General features: G+C 33.7%; 1 protein-coding gene across 1 annotated transcript; it reads right to left on the bottom strand.

Moving 5' to 3' along the window:
• Positions 1 to 581: 581 nt before the first annotated feature.
• Positions 582 to 18,061, bottom strand: LOC140434019 (beta-galactosidase-1-like protein 2). The gene is made up of 5 exons (XM_072521992.1): positions 17,776 to 18,061; positions 7,485 to 7,905; positions 5,647 to 5,879; positions 2,180 to 2,585; positions 582 to 1,490 (listed from the first exon to the last, which is right to left on the bottom strand). The coding sequence occupies exons 1-5, from the start codon at positions 17,825 to 17,827 to the stop codon at positions 638 to 640; spliced, it is 1,965 nt and encodes a 654-aa protein (XP_072378093.1). The 5' UTR covers positions 17,828 to 18,061; the 3' UTR covers positions 582 to 637.
• Between the last annotated feature and the right edge of the window lie 2,280 nt (positions 18,062 to 20,341).

Here is a 20,341-nt window from a genome sequence, read left to right as displayed (position 1 = left end):
TATGTTTTTGTAAAGGCTGATCTCCAATGACAAGAATATAAAGGCAAAGGCCAAAGTTCAATGCTCACTGGATATTGGCTCTTTAGTCAAGTAGAGTAAGCAGTTCTATGTGCACTTTGGCCGTTTTAATTCAAACTGATTTGGAGATAAGCCCGAAATTAAAACTAAGCAATCGGCAATCATTCATACAAGATTGGTCTTTTTTGTTTTAAAAGTTTTGAATATTATAATTTTTGTGATGATACTAACTCAATAAAGGCAAAAATGGAGTTTGGCCCTTTTAATACTCAGGTCCAGATATAAATCACATCGAACCTCGACTCATTTTGCGCAGGTTACTTAAATGTGCGTTAACTGTCCTCTCTCTTTCCTGTTCTAAAAATGATAGCGAATAAAACCAGGTTGTCAAGATCAACGGTGTACCTCCTTCAAAGTACTCCTTTAAGAGTAGAGTACCTACCTAGTAATAAGAGTAAATCACTTTAAGTCTAGGTTTATGTGGATAAGGAAGTGGATACAAAAAAAACCTTTTTAAAAGAGCTATATCGAACTCAACGGAGAAGAAGACAGAGATAATAAAGACATAATTTAGTAAATAATTTATTTTGTACATTTACACAATTTATTTTAAAAAAGACTAATCTGAATCAGTTCTAGTTTTATAAATCTGCGCAGAAGAAAACGATATTTCTTCCGCTGGGTTATAGTGTTCAAATATCACAATTTCATTATTGCCTTCTTTTAAAAACGGCGCAGGCAAATATAGAGCTTGTTGTGGTCCAATTTTGGAGTACCTCCCCAACACGAAGTTGTTCACAATAGCTATACCTTTGCACCATTTGCTCATGTCCAAGTAAGTGTCTATAGGTTTCTCGATATAAATATTTGCTTTGTATAACGCAGGACCTACAGACCAGACTTTAGATGGTTTGTGCCATCCGGACAAGTTTTGGTTCCATAATTTTTTGAACTCTAAGGGAAATATTTCCCAGTTATTTATTCTTTCGTTGTTTAAGTAAACGTCACCTTGCCAGAGTCCCTTGAATTGATTAAATTGATCGACGGCCCCAAAACCACTTCGACCCCAATTTTCTACAACGAGATCCAGAACCGCTTCAGCGTAATGATTAGGACCTAAAGTAAGAGTAGCGTCTTTTACTTTCCAGAACCCAAAACTGTTCAAATCACTCGCTTTATTCAAAGGTTTCGATACCAAATTACCGTTTATCAATACAACTAAAGTATCACATACTCGTCCTTCTACTAGCAGGACTGAATTAGCGGGTATGTCAATAAATCTTTTTCTGTACACTATGTATCCATAACTTTGTCCTGAATTATTGTTGATTTGAAGATGTTCCATGGGTAGGACGAAAGGACTCATGATTTTTGTTTCTTGTTTTTCCAATAATTCAGTTAGTAATATCTGACTTTGTATGGGTGTTGAATTGTAAGCAATTTTTGGTGTTTCGGACGGAGTTTGAGGAATTCTGAAATATAAATTTGTATTAATTAGGAATTCAAAAGAAATTTAATAGCAGAAGGAATATAAAACTTTTTTTGAGAGAAAAATTCTTAGAAAGATGTGTGGGGCCGTAGATGAAAATGAGCTATGGCGTCGAAGATATAACTTTGAACTATATCAGTTATACACCGATCCAGATATTGTGAAATTCGTTAAAGTGCAGAGACTTAGATGGGCTGGACACATTGCTAGGATGTCAGATCACGAATACACGAAGATATTTACATTTTAAAAACCAGTGGGCACAAGAAGCACAGGATGACCACGAAGAAGATGGATTAATGATGTGGAAGAAGACCTGCAGATTCTAAGGGTCAGAAGGTGGAAGGAAGTTGCCAGGAATCGACAGTAGTTTCGACTTTTTGTGAGCAAGCCAATATCCACAACGGATTGTCGAGTCACTTGTGATGATGATATTGACGTGTGGACGGGACGTTATTCACTAGTAAAAACAGATCGAGTCAACTACATCTTTCGTTTTTGAACAAGTTTATTTGCTAAATTAATCTATACTAAACTAAATTTCGAGTTTACTGCGAACTGTAATATTAAAAAAGTACTATAGAGAACGATAGAGGAATGCCAAATGTCAATTCTCTAAATAATTGTAATAAAGTTTCCTACTGTATTAACATAGAAAGAAAAAGCAACTACCTGGTAAGTATTTTGTTGTATTTTTTCAACAACTCCTTGATCACCACATACTTCATCGTGTAATCCCCACTTTCAGTTAACAGCGCGTCATAATCATAGCTCGTAGTATCGGGTTGATATCCAGAATTGTCAACGGCTCCATTAGCTTGGTTTCCGCCGTTCATGAACCCGAAATTAGTTCCACCCTCGAACATGTAGAAGTTCACTGATGCAGGGTACGTCAAAATTTGTTCGACGACGGTTGTATACATTTGTCTGTCGGTCACATGATGCTCTTCCGACCAGTGATCGAACCAGCCAGTCCAAAACTCCATCGCCATTACTGGTCGGTTCGGTTGAAGCTTCTGTAAGCTGCCGAATTCGAACTTCGGGTCAAAGTTAAAGTTGGCGGTTTGTAGAAAAATGCCTTTAAAAAATGCACATCTAAATCAAATCTAATTATCTACTATGTTAAAATAAATATCAAAATCAGTAAGCACGTCAAATATATTAGAATATACAGAGAGTACGAGTATATTATCAAAGTACTACTTTTTAATAGTAAAAATGAATTAGGCCGTATAAAAAGCAACAAGAGAGTTTGAGATAGAAAAACGAAAATTAGAAATAAACAAGCAGTCATATTATTTAATAAAGACATAGCACAACAGTTAAAGAAAGACAAAGTATTTCTAAATATATCTCTAAAAAGAATGGAATCAACAGAGGAAGTATTCAATTGGAAAAGAAATAAATAAAAAAAAAATTCTAGAAAGACTAGTGATGAAATGTAAAATGGAGAACTTTATACACGGCATAAAATATTGTCGTAATATGAATGAAGGCAGACTTATTCCATTCTTGAAGCATTTCTTCCGCATCCCACACTTCTAGTATTAGCTCACAAAGTTGGTTTATTAAAGCCTCTCCTCCATATTTTATGTTCTCTGCCACAATAACGCTCTCCCCGGGGATTTTTCATATCTTATTATTTCTTCAATTTCGTCTCTTGTGGGCTTTGGTATTTGTTTTATTACTATTTGAGGTTTAGGAACATTATAATTTTCTTCGGTAGTCACTCCGTCATTTAGCATATCTTCGAAATATTCTATCCACCTTTCACATATTCGTGGTTCATGGTATTCGTCCACTATCAGGTTTCCTTGCCCATCTTTTACATTCATCGTTCTTCCCTGATACACAGTTTTAATGTTTTTTACCTGTTTGTAAAAATTTTTTATTTCATTTTTCTTGAAATATTTTTTAATACGCTTTATTTTATCATCCATATACTTTCGTTTCCGATCCCTTAGGATTTTCTATACTTTTTTTCGTTGTTCGGCATACCCTTCTAGGTCGTCTTGTTTTTGCGATTGTAAAATTTTTAATCTTAAATCTGATCTTTTTTTTAACTCTGTTTTACATTCGTCATCGAACCAGTGGTTTTTTATAAATCTATTTGTTCTTGGTATGTTCTTCGACGTTGCTTCCTTGTACTATCTTGTACGTTTCTTGTATATCCTTTTGATAATCCTGCACTACCTCAAATTTTCAGTTTTTCAAAATTAAATTTACTTTGAACTTTTTTTTTCCGTTTATGCTTTTTAATTATTGCTTCTCTCATATTAATTCTAACCAAAAAATGATCTGAGTCTACGTCAGCCCCTTTGTACGTTTTCAGATTTGTTATTAAATTTGCGAATTTCTCTTGTATTAAGATGTGGTCTATTATAGTTTCATTTGCTCCCGGAATTTTCCACGTTCCTTTAAATATATTTTTTCTCCTGAAATGCTTACTCAATATATTCATCCTGTTTTCAATTGCAAATGTAATCAATCTTTGGCCATTATCATTTGTATTCATATGTTTACATTCACCCCCTGTTAGTGTTATGTTTTTATATATATTTTCTCTTCCGACCTTTGCATTGGCGTCGCCTATAATAATTTTAATTCTTGTCTGGGCATTTCTTCAGACAATGACTCTAATTCATAAAATTCATCTTTCACTTCTTCTCCTTTTTCTTCTGTTGGAGCATGTATATTTATCAGCGATATCATGTTCTCTTTTCCTTGAACTCTAATTGCACACATTCTGTCAGATTTTGCTACGAATTGTTTTACCTGCTCCACGTCTTCATGTGCCAGAAAACCCACTTCAAAATTCCTATTATCGCCTCCACTTATATAAAATGTGTATAAGCTAATATTTTCAATTTTGTTTCTAGTCAAATGTGTTTCTTGTATTTCTATGATGTGTATTTTATATTTTTTAAGTTCTTCTATTAGGTTAATTAATGCTCGCTCCTCCTATACTCCTCGTACATTCCATGTCGCAATATTTAGGTACGTATTCTTATTTTTTGTTTTGTTATTTATGTTCAAACTCATTTTTCTGTTCATCGCTAGGGTCCGTCAGCATAATAGGCTGTCTTTTTCTTTTTTTACTACTATATGCCGTTTTTTGGGTCCACAGTTTTAGAATTTTCTCGTTTGAAAGTACCCTTTCCGGCCCATTCCCATTTTATGCCATCCACAGTTAGTTTTTTGTACCCTATCTCCACGTTTTGACCTTCAGCTCTTAATTCCCTGCCTTTATTTACAATTTCCTGCCTTATGTGTCTTTCCATTTTGTCAGGTCATCGCTGATGAACATCGTTGATAATTCTTTATACTTTGTTTTCAATCTGGGTTAATTTGTTTTTTGTTTCTTCCAATTCTTGCATTATCTTTATATTTTCTTTTTTCAGCGCTATCATCTCTTCTCTATATTCCTGATTTTTTTCAGTTCCCCATCATCTTCTTGAACATACTCATAACGTCGTCCTCATCCTCTGAATCTTCTTTCCTTGGATTTCTTTTGCTGGTATTCTGGCAGTTTATTCGCTCTGCAGGAAAGATGAAGTTGATCCCCTATCTTTTCTCTTCTTGCCTTCTGACGCGTTATCATCACTGTCCGTGTGCACCATATCTGTTTCTAAGGACTGCGAAAGGAACTAGATCCGTTTCAACCGCTCAAAAATTCAGTTCCTATTAGTCCTCAGTTAGCAGAATTATTTTTAACTTTGACAACATCGCAAAACTAAAGGACAGAATTCCATCTGTATACTGTATGACCAATTTGAAAATAAAAATAATGGCCTTTAGATGATGGGATTAAAAATAGGTATTAGCAACTAAATAGGAAACATAGATGAATTTAATTACTTAATAATATATCGATATAATAAAGACATAGTCATAAAAAGTAACAAACAAAAAGGGTTGAATAGAGATAACATTTAGAGAGAATACACTCGAACGAATGACAAAGACAGCTTTATATTACAAACTAAATATTCAAGATAGCATATCTGACTCATAAACAGCTCAATAAGCTTGATTATCTAAATTTTGAAACAAAAGTATTAGGCTATATATACCCTGATAGTAATGAAGACGAGTGAACATCAGCATTAATTATAACTTTGAAATTGTTTATAATTTACCTGGTAGAGTCCCTCGATCGCCGTGCTGTGATGGACTATCGGATGTCACCAATAATTCAACAATACCGTTATTCAAAAATAGCCCCCTCAACTCCCTTAAATATTGTTTATCAGGTACAAACTTTCCCGCTCTTTCGGTACTACCGTATTCGTTTTCTACTTGAAATGCTATCACAGGACCACCTTTAGTGAATTGTAACAGAGCTAGAATAGGCAAGAGAACGTTGAAATATCTGAAATAAAAAATGGTTAGTTCAGTGAACCTGGGGAATTTGTTTATATTCATCATTAAATAGATTAATTATGTATAAACATTATATAAATCTATCAATTTACAATTTTGTGTATTGTAACAATATGCATCGCCTCAGTCCCTACAGCGCTCTGTTACACACGTTCCTCTTCCACCGATGTGCGCTAGAGGAAGTGGAAGGCCTACAACCATACAAAGCAGCAGCCGCCGCACAAGGAAGGCCTCAGCAAACTTCTACACTTTGCTGGCGACGAACTTGCTGATGAGTACTACTCATCCTCGAAGCAACTCCCCTCAAATATCGTAGATAAATTAACTGCACGACAAAAACGCTAATTCAGATCCGTTCCTAGTACGGCTAATAACATCGGAGCTGACTTCTACTTATGGCTTGCATACCACTCCAAAATAATGGACTTGCAACTAACGTTTCTCATCCTCCTCAAAAAAAGGGGGCAGACCCTCCTCTAAGAAGCGCAAGCTTAAACAAGGTTCTAACGTTCAGATTGATTGACGAAAAAGGCGAGTGTTGATCTGATAACAAATCAACTTGCCCTAGGGTATTGACTGAAAAGCTACAGAAATGGGTTTAATTAGAAACACCAACAAAACGAAGTATATGAAAATAAGCACGCAACCACAAATCCTACGACCACTCGTTATAGAAAACGACGTCATCGAAGCAGTGAACGAATTTGTATACCTTGGAGTGCTCCTTAACACTGAAAATAATACTACCGCAGAGATTTGCACGAACAACAGATGCTATTTTGGCCTCAATCTCTTCCTTAAATCCACAATTATATCGAGAAATATAAAAATAAAACTCTACAAAACAATAATCCGCCCAGTCCTAACATATGATTCAGAGACCTGGACTCTAACGAAAAATAATGAAAACATGTTAGGATGTTTCGAAAGAAAAGTACTAAGGCAAATCTATGGAGCTGCGAATGACAATGGAGTGTGGAGAAGACGATACAACTTCGAACTTTCTAGAATATACCAGGAACCTGATATCGTCAAACATATTAAGATTGGACGTCTGAAGTGGATAGGGCATGTAATGCGGATGATACAAAATGACCCAGCTAGAAGATCACTCCTTAATAGACCCATTGGTCAGAGAAGAAGAAGAAGACCCCGAACAAGGTTTCTTGATAACATCGATGAAGATATGAGAAATATGAAAATACGTGCTTGGCGAAGGAAGGCGATGGATAGGGACGACTGGAGAGGAATTCTTGTGAGGCTACGACTAACTTCCTGAATGAAATTACAAATGAAAGTAATCGCTGAACATAAGATGACACGCAAAAAATTAGTGAAACAAATTTTAACAATTAATTAAAAACTAGAATCGTTAGAAAAATAATTTACTAATGCAAAGATATTTATAAATACCCTGGATAGCTTTGGAACATGAGGAAAAAAAGAAACATTTTCAAAATAGGAATATAAAATAGAAGAACTTTACTGCATAGTACTGCTGAAGGCTAATAGGACAGAAATACGTATTCAGGGTTGCCTTCCATCTATGCTAGTTCTACTAAATGACAAAGAAGAAAACTACCGTTATCCTTACCTTGTGACGTGTTTCATGTACGTAGGTTCAGAAGTTCGTATTTTCAGATTCTTCTCCCGCAGAAACCAACTAGGAAACCCTCCAAATTCCCACTCTGAACAAATGTACGGCCCGGGTCTCACTATCGCCAACAAATCCTCCTCCTGAGCGATTTTCAAGAACTCCGTCACATTCAAAAAATCCTGCATATCTGAACCTCCCGCTCCAAAGTCATACCAACCGGGTTGGGGCTCGTGTAGGTTCCATGGTACGTATGTTTCGACTGTGTTGAAGCCGGCGGCCCGCAGCTTTCGTAAGCGGTTCCTCCAGTAGCGTTTGGGTACTCTGAAGTAATGACAGGCGCCGCTGTAGATGGATATGTTTTTGTTGTTTAAGGTAAAGTACGGTTTGTCGGCATTGAGTCCCGTCTGGATTCCACCACCTATAAAAAGTGCAATATATTATTTTTTTTACTGCATTTCAAGGAAGAAATTTTTGATAGGAGGCTGTAGGCGACCGGTTTACCTCTTTATAAACCGACTAATTTTGCATTTCTACCGCAGCAAACCTTTTTTAATCGATTCTATAATATATATTTTTTCCAGTTCGAACGTATTTTTTTTATTTTTCAAAGTGGGACGGAAATTGTTATTAACAAATAACATTCGAGTAAATTTTTTTAGGCTTATCGAAATAAATACTTTTTCTATCTTAGTAATTTTCCGAAAAATGCTTTCTTTACGAGTTATTTGCAATTTTTGGATAAAAAAATGCCTTAGTTAGTGATTTTTGGGATTTTTTTCAACATTTGGACAACTATTGGACATAACCAATAACAAAATCTTTGGTTGTAGCAAATAATATAGACGCATACGGAAGAACAGTTCAAATGGTCGATTTGGTTACGGTTATGATACTTCAAAACAATCCTTAAGAGGGCGACTGCATAAACTCAAACCAAAGAATATAGACGCTTAAAATAGATGCTCAAACCGTGGCCGTCGGCTTAAAACCATCATGAAAGATATAGTTAGTTAGGGGGAAGTGGAAAGGGATACAAACGGAGCTATTTATATAACTTTTTTCACAATAAAATCTTTATTTTTAATATATTAAATTGTTAAATCTCTAATTTTAAAACTTTAAAAGGTATGAAATTTACAATAGTCAAAGTATTTACTTTTTTATTACGTGTAAATAAAATTTTATAACTTTGAATTAAAAATAGGATAAAATAAAAAAATAAAAATTTCATTTTCTCGGGACTTTTCATTAAACTTTTTAGACTATTTTCGAAATTATTTCATTAAACAATTGTCCTGTTCAAAAAAGTATTCAATGAAACTTTTTACTAAATTTTGAAATTTTCCTTTTCTCCGAAACTTCAAAACTTCCATTTCATCCATAATCTTTTAATAAGAACAAAAAGCATTCCTGAATTATTTTTGAAATATTAAACAGTAACTTTTAATGAATAGTCTATGTGAAAGTTTTTACGCTATTCCCTCCCTCTGTGGCGGTGTTGCAGAGTCTCCAGGCTGGAATCAAAGAAGATAGACGCTAAGCGTCTATATTCTTTGCTGGAATGTAGAGACTACTAACAGTACTGCCACAATTGGTCGCATGGCTTCTGTAGATCCTTTCCCAAGTTAATTTGCTTCTTTTCTAACTTGGATGCACAGTACTGATGAAGATTAATAGTCATAAATACGTATCTACGGTTGCCTTCCACTTGAATCTAGTTTCTTTTTTACTGATTTGCTAGTTTTGCCAATGATTTTTTCCTTCGACATCTTCCATCAGGTGGGCGAAGTCCATTTTTATTTTTTTATTTTGGCCATATATTTTTAAGCATTCGCTGCAGGTGTCCATACCAGTTTAGTCTTTTGGCTTCGATAGTGTCTAGTACGTCTAGGTTAATGTCCATTTCTCTTCTAATGTCTACGTTACTCACCATATCAAGTTTAGTGGTCTAGGTTCTATTTTTATGTATTAATAATTCTTACTACTAATCTTTATGTAATAATCTATTTGCCAAGTAATTTCTCAATTTTCAAATAGTTTAATTAGTTAATATATATTCTTGCATAGGATTCCTTGTTTTTCATCAATGTTGAGGTTAACTCGATTATCTCAGAACTTTTAGGGATTTCAAATGTTGTATTGGGTACATTTTCTATATATTCTTTTACCGATATTTCTATTATTCCTTTTTGTTCTCCTCTATCTTTCTTTTTAAACATTACAAGTTTTTCAGTATTTTCTTCCTTGTTAACTGATTTTTTTTGCTTCATGGTACAAAATTATACCTTTCTTCTGAATTGATCTTTTCTTCGAGTTATTTTAGTTTATTTTTTATATTTTTTGTTCTTTTCTTCCACAAGTTTTGGTCACCTTTTCTCTCTACTCCAATTGTCTTGGTTTTTGATGGTAATGACCACTCCAACAAACAGTTCTCTTGGAATCTCTTACATGTCTTAAAATCATATTTCCCTTTGGGTTATATTTCATAAATTTGTTTCTATTTTGGATTCTTTGAACAATTTCAAATTTTAAATTCTTGTATGTATGATAACTGCATATCTCCATCTTTTTTAAATATAACTAATGCAAAATATCTCTGTGTATTAACAAATCTTCTCTTTGTTACAGCATCTAGTACCGTGTCGGGTCGCTATTATCGGTAATCTAGTACCGTGTCGGGTCGCTATTATCGGTAATCTAGTACCGTGTCGGGTCGCTATTGTCGGTAATCTAGTACCGTGTCGGATCGCTATTGTCGGTAATCTAGTACCGTGTCGGGTCGCTATTATCGGTAAAGGTAGGAGTATGTTTGTGGTGGAGATATGAGATACATTAAAGTTTAAATAATATAAAATGAAATACAAAATTACTGATATACTTACTAATATAATAATTTACGATCAAATATTAAAATATTTACTTAAGGTAGGGACTCCACAGTGTAAGAGTTAGAGTGTGATTTTGATAACTGTTAGATGGGATCACTGACAGTTTCTGGGTCAATAAGGGTGACTAATCTGTGAGTCTTTCGAGATTCTCGGATAAGTTGTTCGAGGCTGATCCAGGTAATTCCAAAAAGTTGTCTAAAAGAAGAATTTTGATATGGAGAAGGAAGTGGAAATGAAGATGTTGGATAAAAAAGATCAATGAAGAGGAGGTGAAACATGTAATTGTTAAAATGCAAGAAAATTATTTAATAACAGCTGCACAAAGATTGATTAGGAATCATCAAAATTCTCTCTGTAGACAACTTAATGGATAACTAATAGAAACTGTTTCGTGGTGGCGTGTATATATGTCAGAATGAGTTGGTCGCCGCCGGTATCAGAAGATATCCGGAGTGATTCGCACTAACGTAACGTCGTTAAAAGAATGCAGAGAAGCGCCAGTATACTACTAATGGATGCTGCTACAGACCAGCAGAACAGGAGTTAAACGTAGATTTTATTCTGAAGGTAAGTTTTAAATTGCTGTTAAAGTAGATTTTTTCGTTATCTCATTTAAAAATATTCACATGTAGTTTTGAGCATCGGTTTGGATTGAGTTTTTTGCAAATACACTGTAAGGTATTTTCTGACCACCGTCTTGAGTTAGTTTCAATTCTATTATATCGATTAGGTACTCTATTGACATAGAGATGGCGCCACGAATACCAAATTTATGATTTACATTTTAGAAAATACATAACAATAATGTAGTAGAATAATAGAATAATAACAGAATAAAATAGAATAATTCTAATAATAGACTCTGCTATTTAATGGGGCTCTGTGGAAAATACAGTACATCACAATAACAACAATATCTTTGATCGTTGTTGCGAAATACAATCCGACAGATATCTACTACAACATTTAAACGAATTTAAAATACTTTTATTTGGTTTACTTTGTAGAATTTTTGGATTTCTAACATGAAATCTTCAAGCAAAGAATATACGTCTTATGCGTCTATATTCTTTGGTTGTAGGTACACATTTCTAAATAATTTGTTAAAAAAAATTTTTTGTTTTGAAGACGATTTCCGGAGTGGACAGCAAAACGTCAAATATTAGTTAATTAAAAATGTGACTTTCATCACAATCGCAACGAATAATTGTGGCTTAATCCCATAAAAAACATAATATTTAAACATGTGCCAATGCCACAAGAAAGCAGTTTTAGAATCTTGTTAATACATTCCACAGATTCCTATGTATAATATTAGAGTTTCAAGAAATTTGGTTAGATGTCGCCATTAACTAAGCTTTATTCCTCTTTATTCAAATATTAAGATTAACTTAGTAATTACCAAGGTAACTATTGGACAGTTCTGTTGTTCTTAAGCTTATACATATATTTGAATTGAATTTAAAAAAAGTGTTTCGCACTATAACAATATTCAAGTCGATATTTTTTTTAAATTATGCAACCAGTAATACAGAACCGTCGATTAACAAAGTTTACTTAAAGGAATTAGTTTTTTCACATGATACTAATCATGGATATCAACTATTTTAAGATATATTAATAAAATCTTAATGTTTATTCTCAATAAAAGCTATTGTGAGACTCCCAAAACACTTGCAGACACTGTTCGCATATTGATTCTTAAAAAAATGGTCAATGATCTTTTACCGGAATATAAAAACCGGCACTTTATGTTTACTTATAACTTGACGTGTATGTTAAGGAGTTATTTATGGGAACGTTTAAATCATAAAAACATTAGATCATATTTTCGAGGTGATTGAATTTCTCATTAAAAACCTGTTTTGTATAATTGTTAATAAACTACGTGGTCTAACATCCTTATTTCTGCTAGTTTTTAGTACATTACGAGGAATATTCTTTATATATATATATATATATATATATATATATATATATATATATATATATATATATATATATATATATATATTTAATGAAATATACAAAGCAGGAAAAATACCAGTAGAGTGGCTCAAATCGGAATTCGTACCATTGCCCAAAAAACCAAGAGCAAAAGTTTGTGAAGACTATAAGACCATAAGCCTAATGAGCCATCTGCTGAAGCTGTTTTTAAAAGTCATTCACAAAAGAATTTACCCGAATTGCGAGGAACAATTTGCTACCAATCAATTTGGATTTGTGAACGACGTTGGTACGAGGAAAGTTTTATTTAGCGAGCAGATATTGTTTCAAAAATGTAGAGATATCAGCTGTGATGTTTTTGCATGCCTGATTGACTACAAGAAGGCTTTCGATAGAGTCAGGCATGAACAAATGATGAAAGTGCTGAAGAGGACAGAGATTGACGAAAGAGACCTAAAAATAATAGCTAACCTATATTGGAATCAATCAGGGGTGTTCCGAATAGATGAAAAATATACATCTCATGTCAGAATATTAAGGGAAGTGAGACAGGGGTGCATAATTTCACCACTGATATTCAATTTTTACTCGGAATACATTTTAGACGAGGCTATAAAAGATATTGATGAAGGCTTCTCAATAAATGGAGTCAAAATCAATAACTTGCGGTATGCAGATGATACAATAGTGTTTTCCAATGCCATAGACGGGTTGCAAAATTTATTGAACAAAATAACAGAAACATGTAGAACATATGGACTGGATATAAACACCAGCAAAACCAAGCTAATGATCATTCCAAGGAAAACATAACTGGAGCAAGTCTGTACGTGAACCAAATGAGAATTGAACGTGTCTAACAGTACAACTACTTGGGAACTATAATGAGTCGTTGGACAATACCCAAGAGATTAAACGTCGCATCGGAAAGGCAAAAAGAGCATTCTTGACTTAGAGTTATCTCTGTGTTGTATGGTCAAGAGCCATGACCTCACCCTAGAAACAAAAATAATGCTCCTTAAATGTTACGTGTACTCAGTGCTTCCTTTTGGCTGTTTGGCTGTACCACTAATGAACTCTTTAGGTGAGCTGTAAACAAGGTCAGGATAGGCTTGATGATTTCCAATCTCCGATAGGAGTGACATAAGTAGAAACGTGGACATTAAAGGCGGAAACTCTATCAAAACTTCAGGCTTTTGAGCTATGGTTATGTAGAAGGATCCTGAAGATACCATGAACAGACAAGGTCACCAATAAAGAAGTACTACGAAGATTGAACACAACCGCGGATTTGGTTAACATCGTGAAGGGCCGTAAGCTGCAGTACTTGGGACATATATTGAGAAATTAAGGCAGATATGAGCCAATACATTTTGCAAGGTAAAATTGAAGAAAAAATGGCCCATAACGAAGATGAATATCCTTTCTTGCTAACCCGAGAACATGGTATAGAAAGACCTCAACACAGCTATTCTGTATAGCAACCAACAAAGTGGTCATAGCCAGAATGATCGCCAACGTTTGGAACGGACAGGCACCCTAAGAAGAACAAGTTTTTACTAAATCTATACGAGCCTTTTAGACAAGCCAAAACTAAAATTGAGACGTGTTTACTTTTTATTTTACTCCACCTACAAAAATATGCATATGCATATTTTGTGTGTACCATTGGTGTTACCAGATAAGTATGCACATCGACATAAATCTGCTGGATTATGGCAGGGCGGGCGCTTATTTGTACAATGAGAATTTAAACCAGCAAAAATGTGTGCCATAGATCTTTTTTCTCTCTCTTAAACACGCGGCAGCACGAACGCCCGTCCTGTCACAAGCGCTTCATTAATGATTAGATTAAAAAACAATGTTTTAAAATTAAATAGGCCCAAAATACTTATCGGAAAATAATAGAACAAGGTTTGAACTTGTATTTAGGTCCTTGATAAATTCAAAAATAATGTTTCTTACTTGTGTTTTTGAGCTTTGAAAATCGTAATTTTGCGTTTTTCTTAGCTTTAAATTATTTATAACTCAAAAACGATTTTCGATTTGAAATCGAAGTTTAAGGAAAAACTACATACCTACAAGAGACATGTTTTATTCAGAATGATCCAAAAATAAAAAAAAATTAACCGCTTTGAAAAAATTGATTGTTACAATTTGTTCAAAAAAAATTATTTAAAAAAATTTACCTTATTATGGGGTATCTCATGACATGTGAATATTTTTCCGAACGAACCGGATCTTCTCGCCTTAAATATTACTAAATTTCTACAAGCGTTATTTTAGGTATTTATTTGTAAAATTATAAAGAAATGACTGCTGTTAAATAATATCATAATAAAAATCTGGTATTTAAATGAAATCTAAAAACCACTAAAGATAAGAAATGAAATAATATAAAAACCTTATGGATCGATCTAATGTAAGGAAAAGATTCATCAATAATTTTGAAAGATGCGGACATTAAAAAGTCTTCTTTTTAACTCTATGTGTTATGCCATAGACGTATATTATAAAAATAGACCAATCATTCCGGCTGCCGGTACTAACAAGATCTCTTGCGGTTATTCGATCTATCTCTCTCTCTCTCTCTCTCTCTCTCTCTCTCTCTCTCTCTAGGGCATTAAAACTTCATTCTTCATTCTCTGTCTTCCCCACCAAACGAAACGCTGCTATACTTACTTGATGTAAGGCAAAGACACAACAAACAACGAAAAAAATTGGTATCGTTACTTAGCTCTTAGCTCCTCAGACTGCTCAGTCTATGTTAATATATACGTATATGGGTTATGCATGTGTTGCCCGTTTCAACATCAAACTTCACTCCGTCTTTTACGCTTCCTTTTTCTTTCGGTTTATATCTTTGTATCTAAAGAACGTGTTCTTTATTTTGGGTTTAATTTCTGATTATAATACTTAAGCCACCCGCTATAATATCACATGGTCTGTTTTATTAAATTTGCTAAAAAAGTTTCTAGAAAACCAAAATTATAAATTCGGGTTACTATTGTAATTCTATGTGCCCTCCTTACAATGCTAATGCTTGTCGATTTCGGTAAAAAAGCAGGTCAATGCTTTCTATATCAATTAATTGCACCAATTTAAAAAAAAAATGTGATTAAACCTACATTTTATCACTCAGCAGTTCGTTTCCTACGATTACGAAACCGTTTGATATTCGTAAAAATGTTTAATCACCTAATTTGCAATTTCGCAAGTTGTATATAAAAATAGAATTACAATAGGATGCATATCGGCAATCGATTTTCCATAATTTCAAATACTAACATATAATTAATTTACTTAAACTTTGTAATCGTCATTTTTATTATCCTTTGTTAGCTACCGGTTTAATCGGTAATAATTAAACAAAGCGTTGTAGATGATCCGAAATTTACCTGTCAAATGTATGTTTTGAAGACGTTAATATTGATTAAGACTATATTACATTTGAAAGTCTCCATCGACGTAAGAGGGAATACGAACAGAATACTCTCAATGAGATACAAAGTTTATTCAATAAAAATGAAACGAGGAAATACTACAAATCCTTAAATAATAGCCGTCGAAAATTTAAACGACGATTAATAATTTGTAAAGACACTAACGGTGAAATTCTACATGATAAAAACTCAGTTCTTAACAGATGGACACAACATTTCAGCGAACATCTCCTTCAATATACATGATATTGAAGGAGTTTAGAGAAAGCCCCAGGAATCGATCAAATCTGTTAGGAAATGTATAAAAAAAGGTGGTGATCAACTTTTTGCAGAAATCCATAAACTAATAGTACATAATGGCAAAATGATTTGGTACCAGAAGAGTGGCTAAAGGGAATAATATGTCCGTTGCATAAAAAGGGTTATAAACTGGAATGTAAGAAATATAGAGGCATTATTCTGTTAGCATCTGCGTATAAAATCTTCGAAAATGTATTGTTTGAAACACTTAAACATTTTACAAAGGATATTGTTGGTCAATATAAGTTAAATTCAAGCACATAGGCAGATTCTAGAAAAGTCACTTAGATATAACATAGATACACACCATCTCTTCGTCGACTTCAAAGCGGCCTATGACAGGGTGAAAAGAACTGCATTATATAATGCAATGATAGTCTTTGGGATCCCACCTAAGCTAGTAAGGCCAATTAGCCGAAAAACATAGAAAAAGCCTAAATAAACAAAGAGGTAAAGAATCTCCACTAAGAAGTTAAAAAATCCGGAGAAACCAACTCTGAATAAAGTCAAAGAAATAATAAGAGACCTGGAAAATAACAAAAGTGCAGGAGAAAGTAGTATCCCAGCTGAGATTTTTAAGGAAGATGGCGAAAGATTGAAGGAAAGGATATTTCACTTGACACTAATGATTTGGCAAAAGGAAGAAATGCCAAAACAATGAAATAGTGCTCTTATTTGTCCTATCTATAAAAAATGAGACAAAATGGAGTGCAAAAACTATAGAGGTATAGCACTATTATAAATAGTCTATAAAATACTTGCAAAAATTATTAGGAAAAGATTAATAAAATATGATAACAAAGTGATTAGAACACCAGGAAGGTTTTAGATCAGGAAGAACAACTACTGATCAAATAAGTATGTTAAAATGAATACAAAATAATAGCTACGAACAAAACTTAGGATTACATACGCTATTTATCGATTTTAAACAAGCATATGATTCCCTAAATCGAACGATGCTATATGAGGCCATGAGAACATTAGAAATGCCAGAAAAGCTTATAAGGCTAGTGAGAATGACGCTTAGGAACACGATGAATAGGGTAACAATGGAAGGAAGCTTTTCAAGACAGTTCACAGTGAATAGAGGTTTAAACAAGGGGATCCGCTATCAACATTTAGAAAAAGTTTTCCAGAAATTTGAAGAAGAAGCGAGAAGATATTGGTTAATAATAAACCAAACAAAAACGCAATATATGGAAATGAGAGGAGACATAACAAATAACAAATATATCAAAATGAAAGGAGCAAAGACTGTCTATAGTTTTGAAAAAGTGTCATAATTTGAATACGTAGGAGTAACCATAACGAACACGGGAAAAGAAGAAAACGAGATAGACAAAAGATTAATGAAGGGTCACTAAATTAATTATTGAAAGCAGAAAATGCGAGTTTCTTTTTATTTTTATGCATTTCTTATCTAGATTATATAGATAATGCATGTCTAATTATGTGCATTTCTTGAACTGTAATTCACGTGCAGCTTTTTTCTCCAAAAAACTGCGCAAAATCGACTATAAAATAATCAATGCCTTCTGCAATTTGAAGTACAAAATTCATTTGAACAATTTTTACTCTTTAATTGACGTGACGTTTAAAAAGTCAATTATATGTACTATATAAACAATCACTCCATAAATATGTATCTCAAATTTAAAGCAAAACTACTATAACACGAGAATCACTGAAAATAAAACGTTCGCTTACCCGTATAATACTCGTAGAGAGTTGGAAGAACGTCGGCGACCAAGGCACACATTTCTTTAAACCGATTTTGTTTGTGAGTAAACACCAACTGACATTGCGGTGATTACCGCCAGCTATAGGAAGGTCAGCCTCATTCAAATCGCTCGATACCAACTATCAGTTTTGTGGGAAGATATTGTGATAACACTTAAATTGCTTTTTATTTAAAGTAGACGTTTTAGATGCACACGAATTGTGTTTCGCTGACAAAGCCGTCACGGTTTGTTGACATAACTCTTTGTTACGATTTATATGCAGTCTATTTACGTTCGTCAATAAAAGAAAGTAATAGGACAATGAAACTTACAATCGGTACGGTGGATCTTTACCCAAACGAGCGTCATGAATTAAATCATACGAAACTAGTCAAGATGCAGTCAAATTCAAATCGAATGGTGGAGAGAATTATTAGAATGAATAATATTTTTGTCTGACGAGTATGATGTCTGTGAAATGATAATTATTTCACTCTGATGGATTCACTTTCATCTCTGGATATGTTGATTAATTTAGTTACTGTACATGAATCGGTTCCACGACTGTTGATTTTCGCCTTTGGTTACGTTGATTATGTTGTAAGGATTAGCAGTGTAGGTGTAGGAAAAATCAAATCAATCCTAGATTCAAATCATCACGATTAAGCAGTTAATAGACAAAGACTGAATATCAATTCCCTGAACCTCACGTTCTGACCAAAGTGTCTGCCTTCAGGCAGACACTTGGCACGGTATATTACTTCTTCTGGTTTACAGAAGCTTAAACGTGCGCTAGCTAGTACCAAGATGGACTTTTTCTATGATATTAATAATGATCCTGATTTTTTGACAGTCTTTCTTACCGAAACTTATAACAATTTAATATTAAAGAATTTTCCACTAAAAAAAGTACGACAAACTGCTGAAAAAACATCCGTGCAATGTCTTACATATCTAATCTTTCTATTATTAAACACAGTGCAGATGCCACTAAGGATCCCGATTTGTTCAAATTATTTAAACAATAAAAGTTTTAATATAATCGGCAACTACAAATTGCTAAAAAGTCAGCTTACTGTAATTTTATTACTTATTCCAATAATAAACCTAGAGACTGCTGGAAAATAGTAAATTTCGAAAGAAACAACGCAAGATCCAGTTCCCGTAGATCCAGCAAGAATCTACAAAAAAGGTGATTCTTCAAAAACTGACAATTACAAACCCATAAGCATTGTTTCTACTTTTGGGAAAGTGATTGAAAAGGTTATCAAACAACAATTTTATTCCTATTTTGAGTCAAATAATTACTTTAGCAACTCACAATATGGATTCAGAAGTGCTCGTTCTCCCTCTTAAGCTTATAACTTTTTATCTATGTGGCAGACACCAGGCGGCAGTATCAAAAAGTCATCTCTATTTTCTATCCATAAAACATGGATTCCCACAAGGTTCGGTCTTAGGACCTCTTTTGTTTATTATTTGTCAACGATTTGCCTAAATTCATATCTCCGTACAAAACCATACAATTCGTAGATGATACGACATACGTTATATCAGGAAAAAATAATGATGATTTAAAAATGCTTCATGAGGAAGTTTCTACTAAGTGTAGCTCATGCTTTGCTACAAACAAACTAAAACTTAACTCTGATAAAACGCAAAGTTTGGTTATATCTGCAAGTAATTTACACAATGATCCAGATTACAAAGAAACTGTTAAACTATTGGGAATAACCATCGATAATCGACTCAACTGGTGGGCTCATATCTCAACTTAAAAAGCTATCAAGTTCATTATTTTTATTTGCCAACTAGCAAGGGTTAACTGAAACATTAAAAATGACATAATATGTTTCTTTATTCCACTCTCACCTAAACTATGGTGTACTCATATGGGGCAATTCAACAAATTCACTTTAAATTTTTAGAATACAACAGAAAGCTGTCAGGATTTTAACAGGGGTTAGTTATCTAGAACACTGCCGACGTTTCTTTATCAAATTCAAAATTATGGCGCTACCTACTCTGTTGATATTTCAAGTTCTAACTGAAATTCACAGAAAACGTGCTAACTATTACAATATTTTACCAAAAAGTATTAAACAGCTAAGCTGTAATAGTTTCATTAAAGTTATAAAAAAAATATCTTCTAAAATATTTTTTTATTGCTAAGAAGAATATATGACCCATTGCAGAACATCCACTGAAGTGCTTACCGTAACTTTGCCATAAATCTTTTTCTGTTTAATATGTTGTGTTTTTGTTTGTATATATGAGATGGCTGGGACACGTAGAGAGAAAGAAAAATGACCTACTGGTTAAGAAGGTCTACAAAAGGAAGCCAGACACTGAAAGGTGAAGGGGAAGACTTAGAGAGATATGGGATATTTCAAAATCCTGAAAGATGAGAGAAACTGGAGGGACCTATGTAGACACCGAAGTGAGTGAAAGGAAATTTGAACGAAAGCCTAGTCATACAAAAAATGTTGGCAATGGTTCACCGCAATAAGCGAATCAAAGACTTCTAACTGAGAATGGCTAACATTCCATCA

This window comes from Diabrotica undecimpunctata, chromosome 2 (genome assembly GCF_040954645.1).
Source record: "Diabrotica undecimpunctata isolate CICGRU chromosome 2, icDiaUnde3, whole genome shotgun sequence".
NCBI classification, from domain to species: domain Eukaryota; kingdom Metazoa; phylum Arthropoda; class Insecta; order Coleoptera; family Chrysomelidae; genus Diabrotica; species Diabrotica undecimpunctata.
Note: the sequence above shows the minus strand (reverse complement) of the source record. Positions and strands in the feature narration are given on the sequence as shown.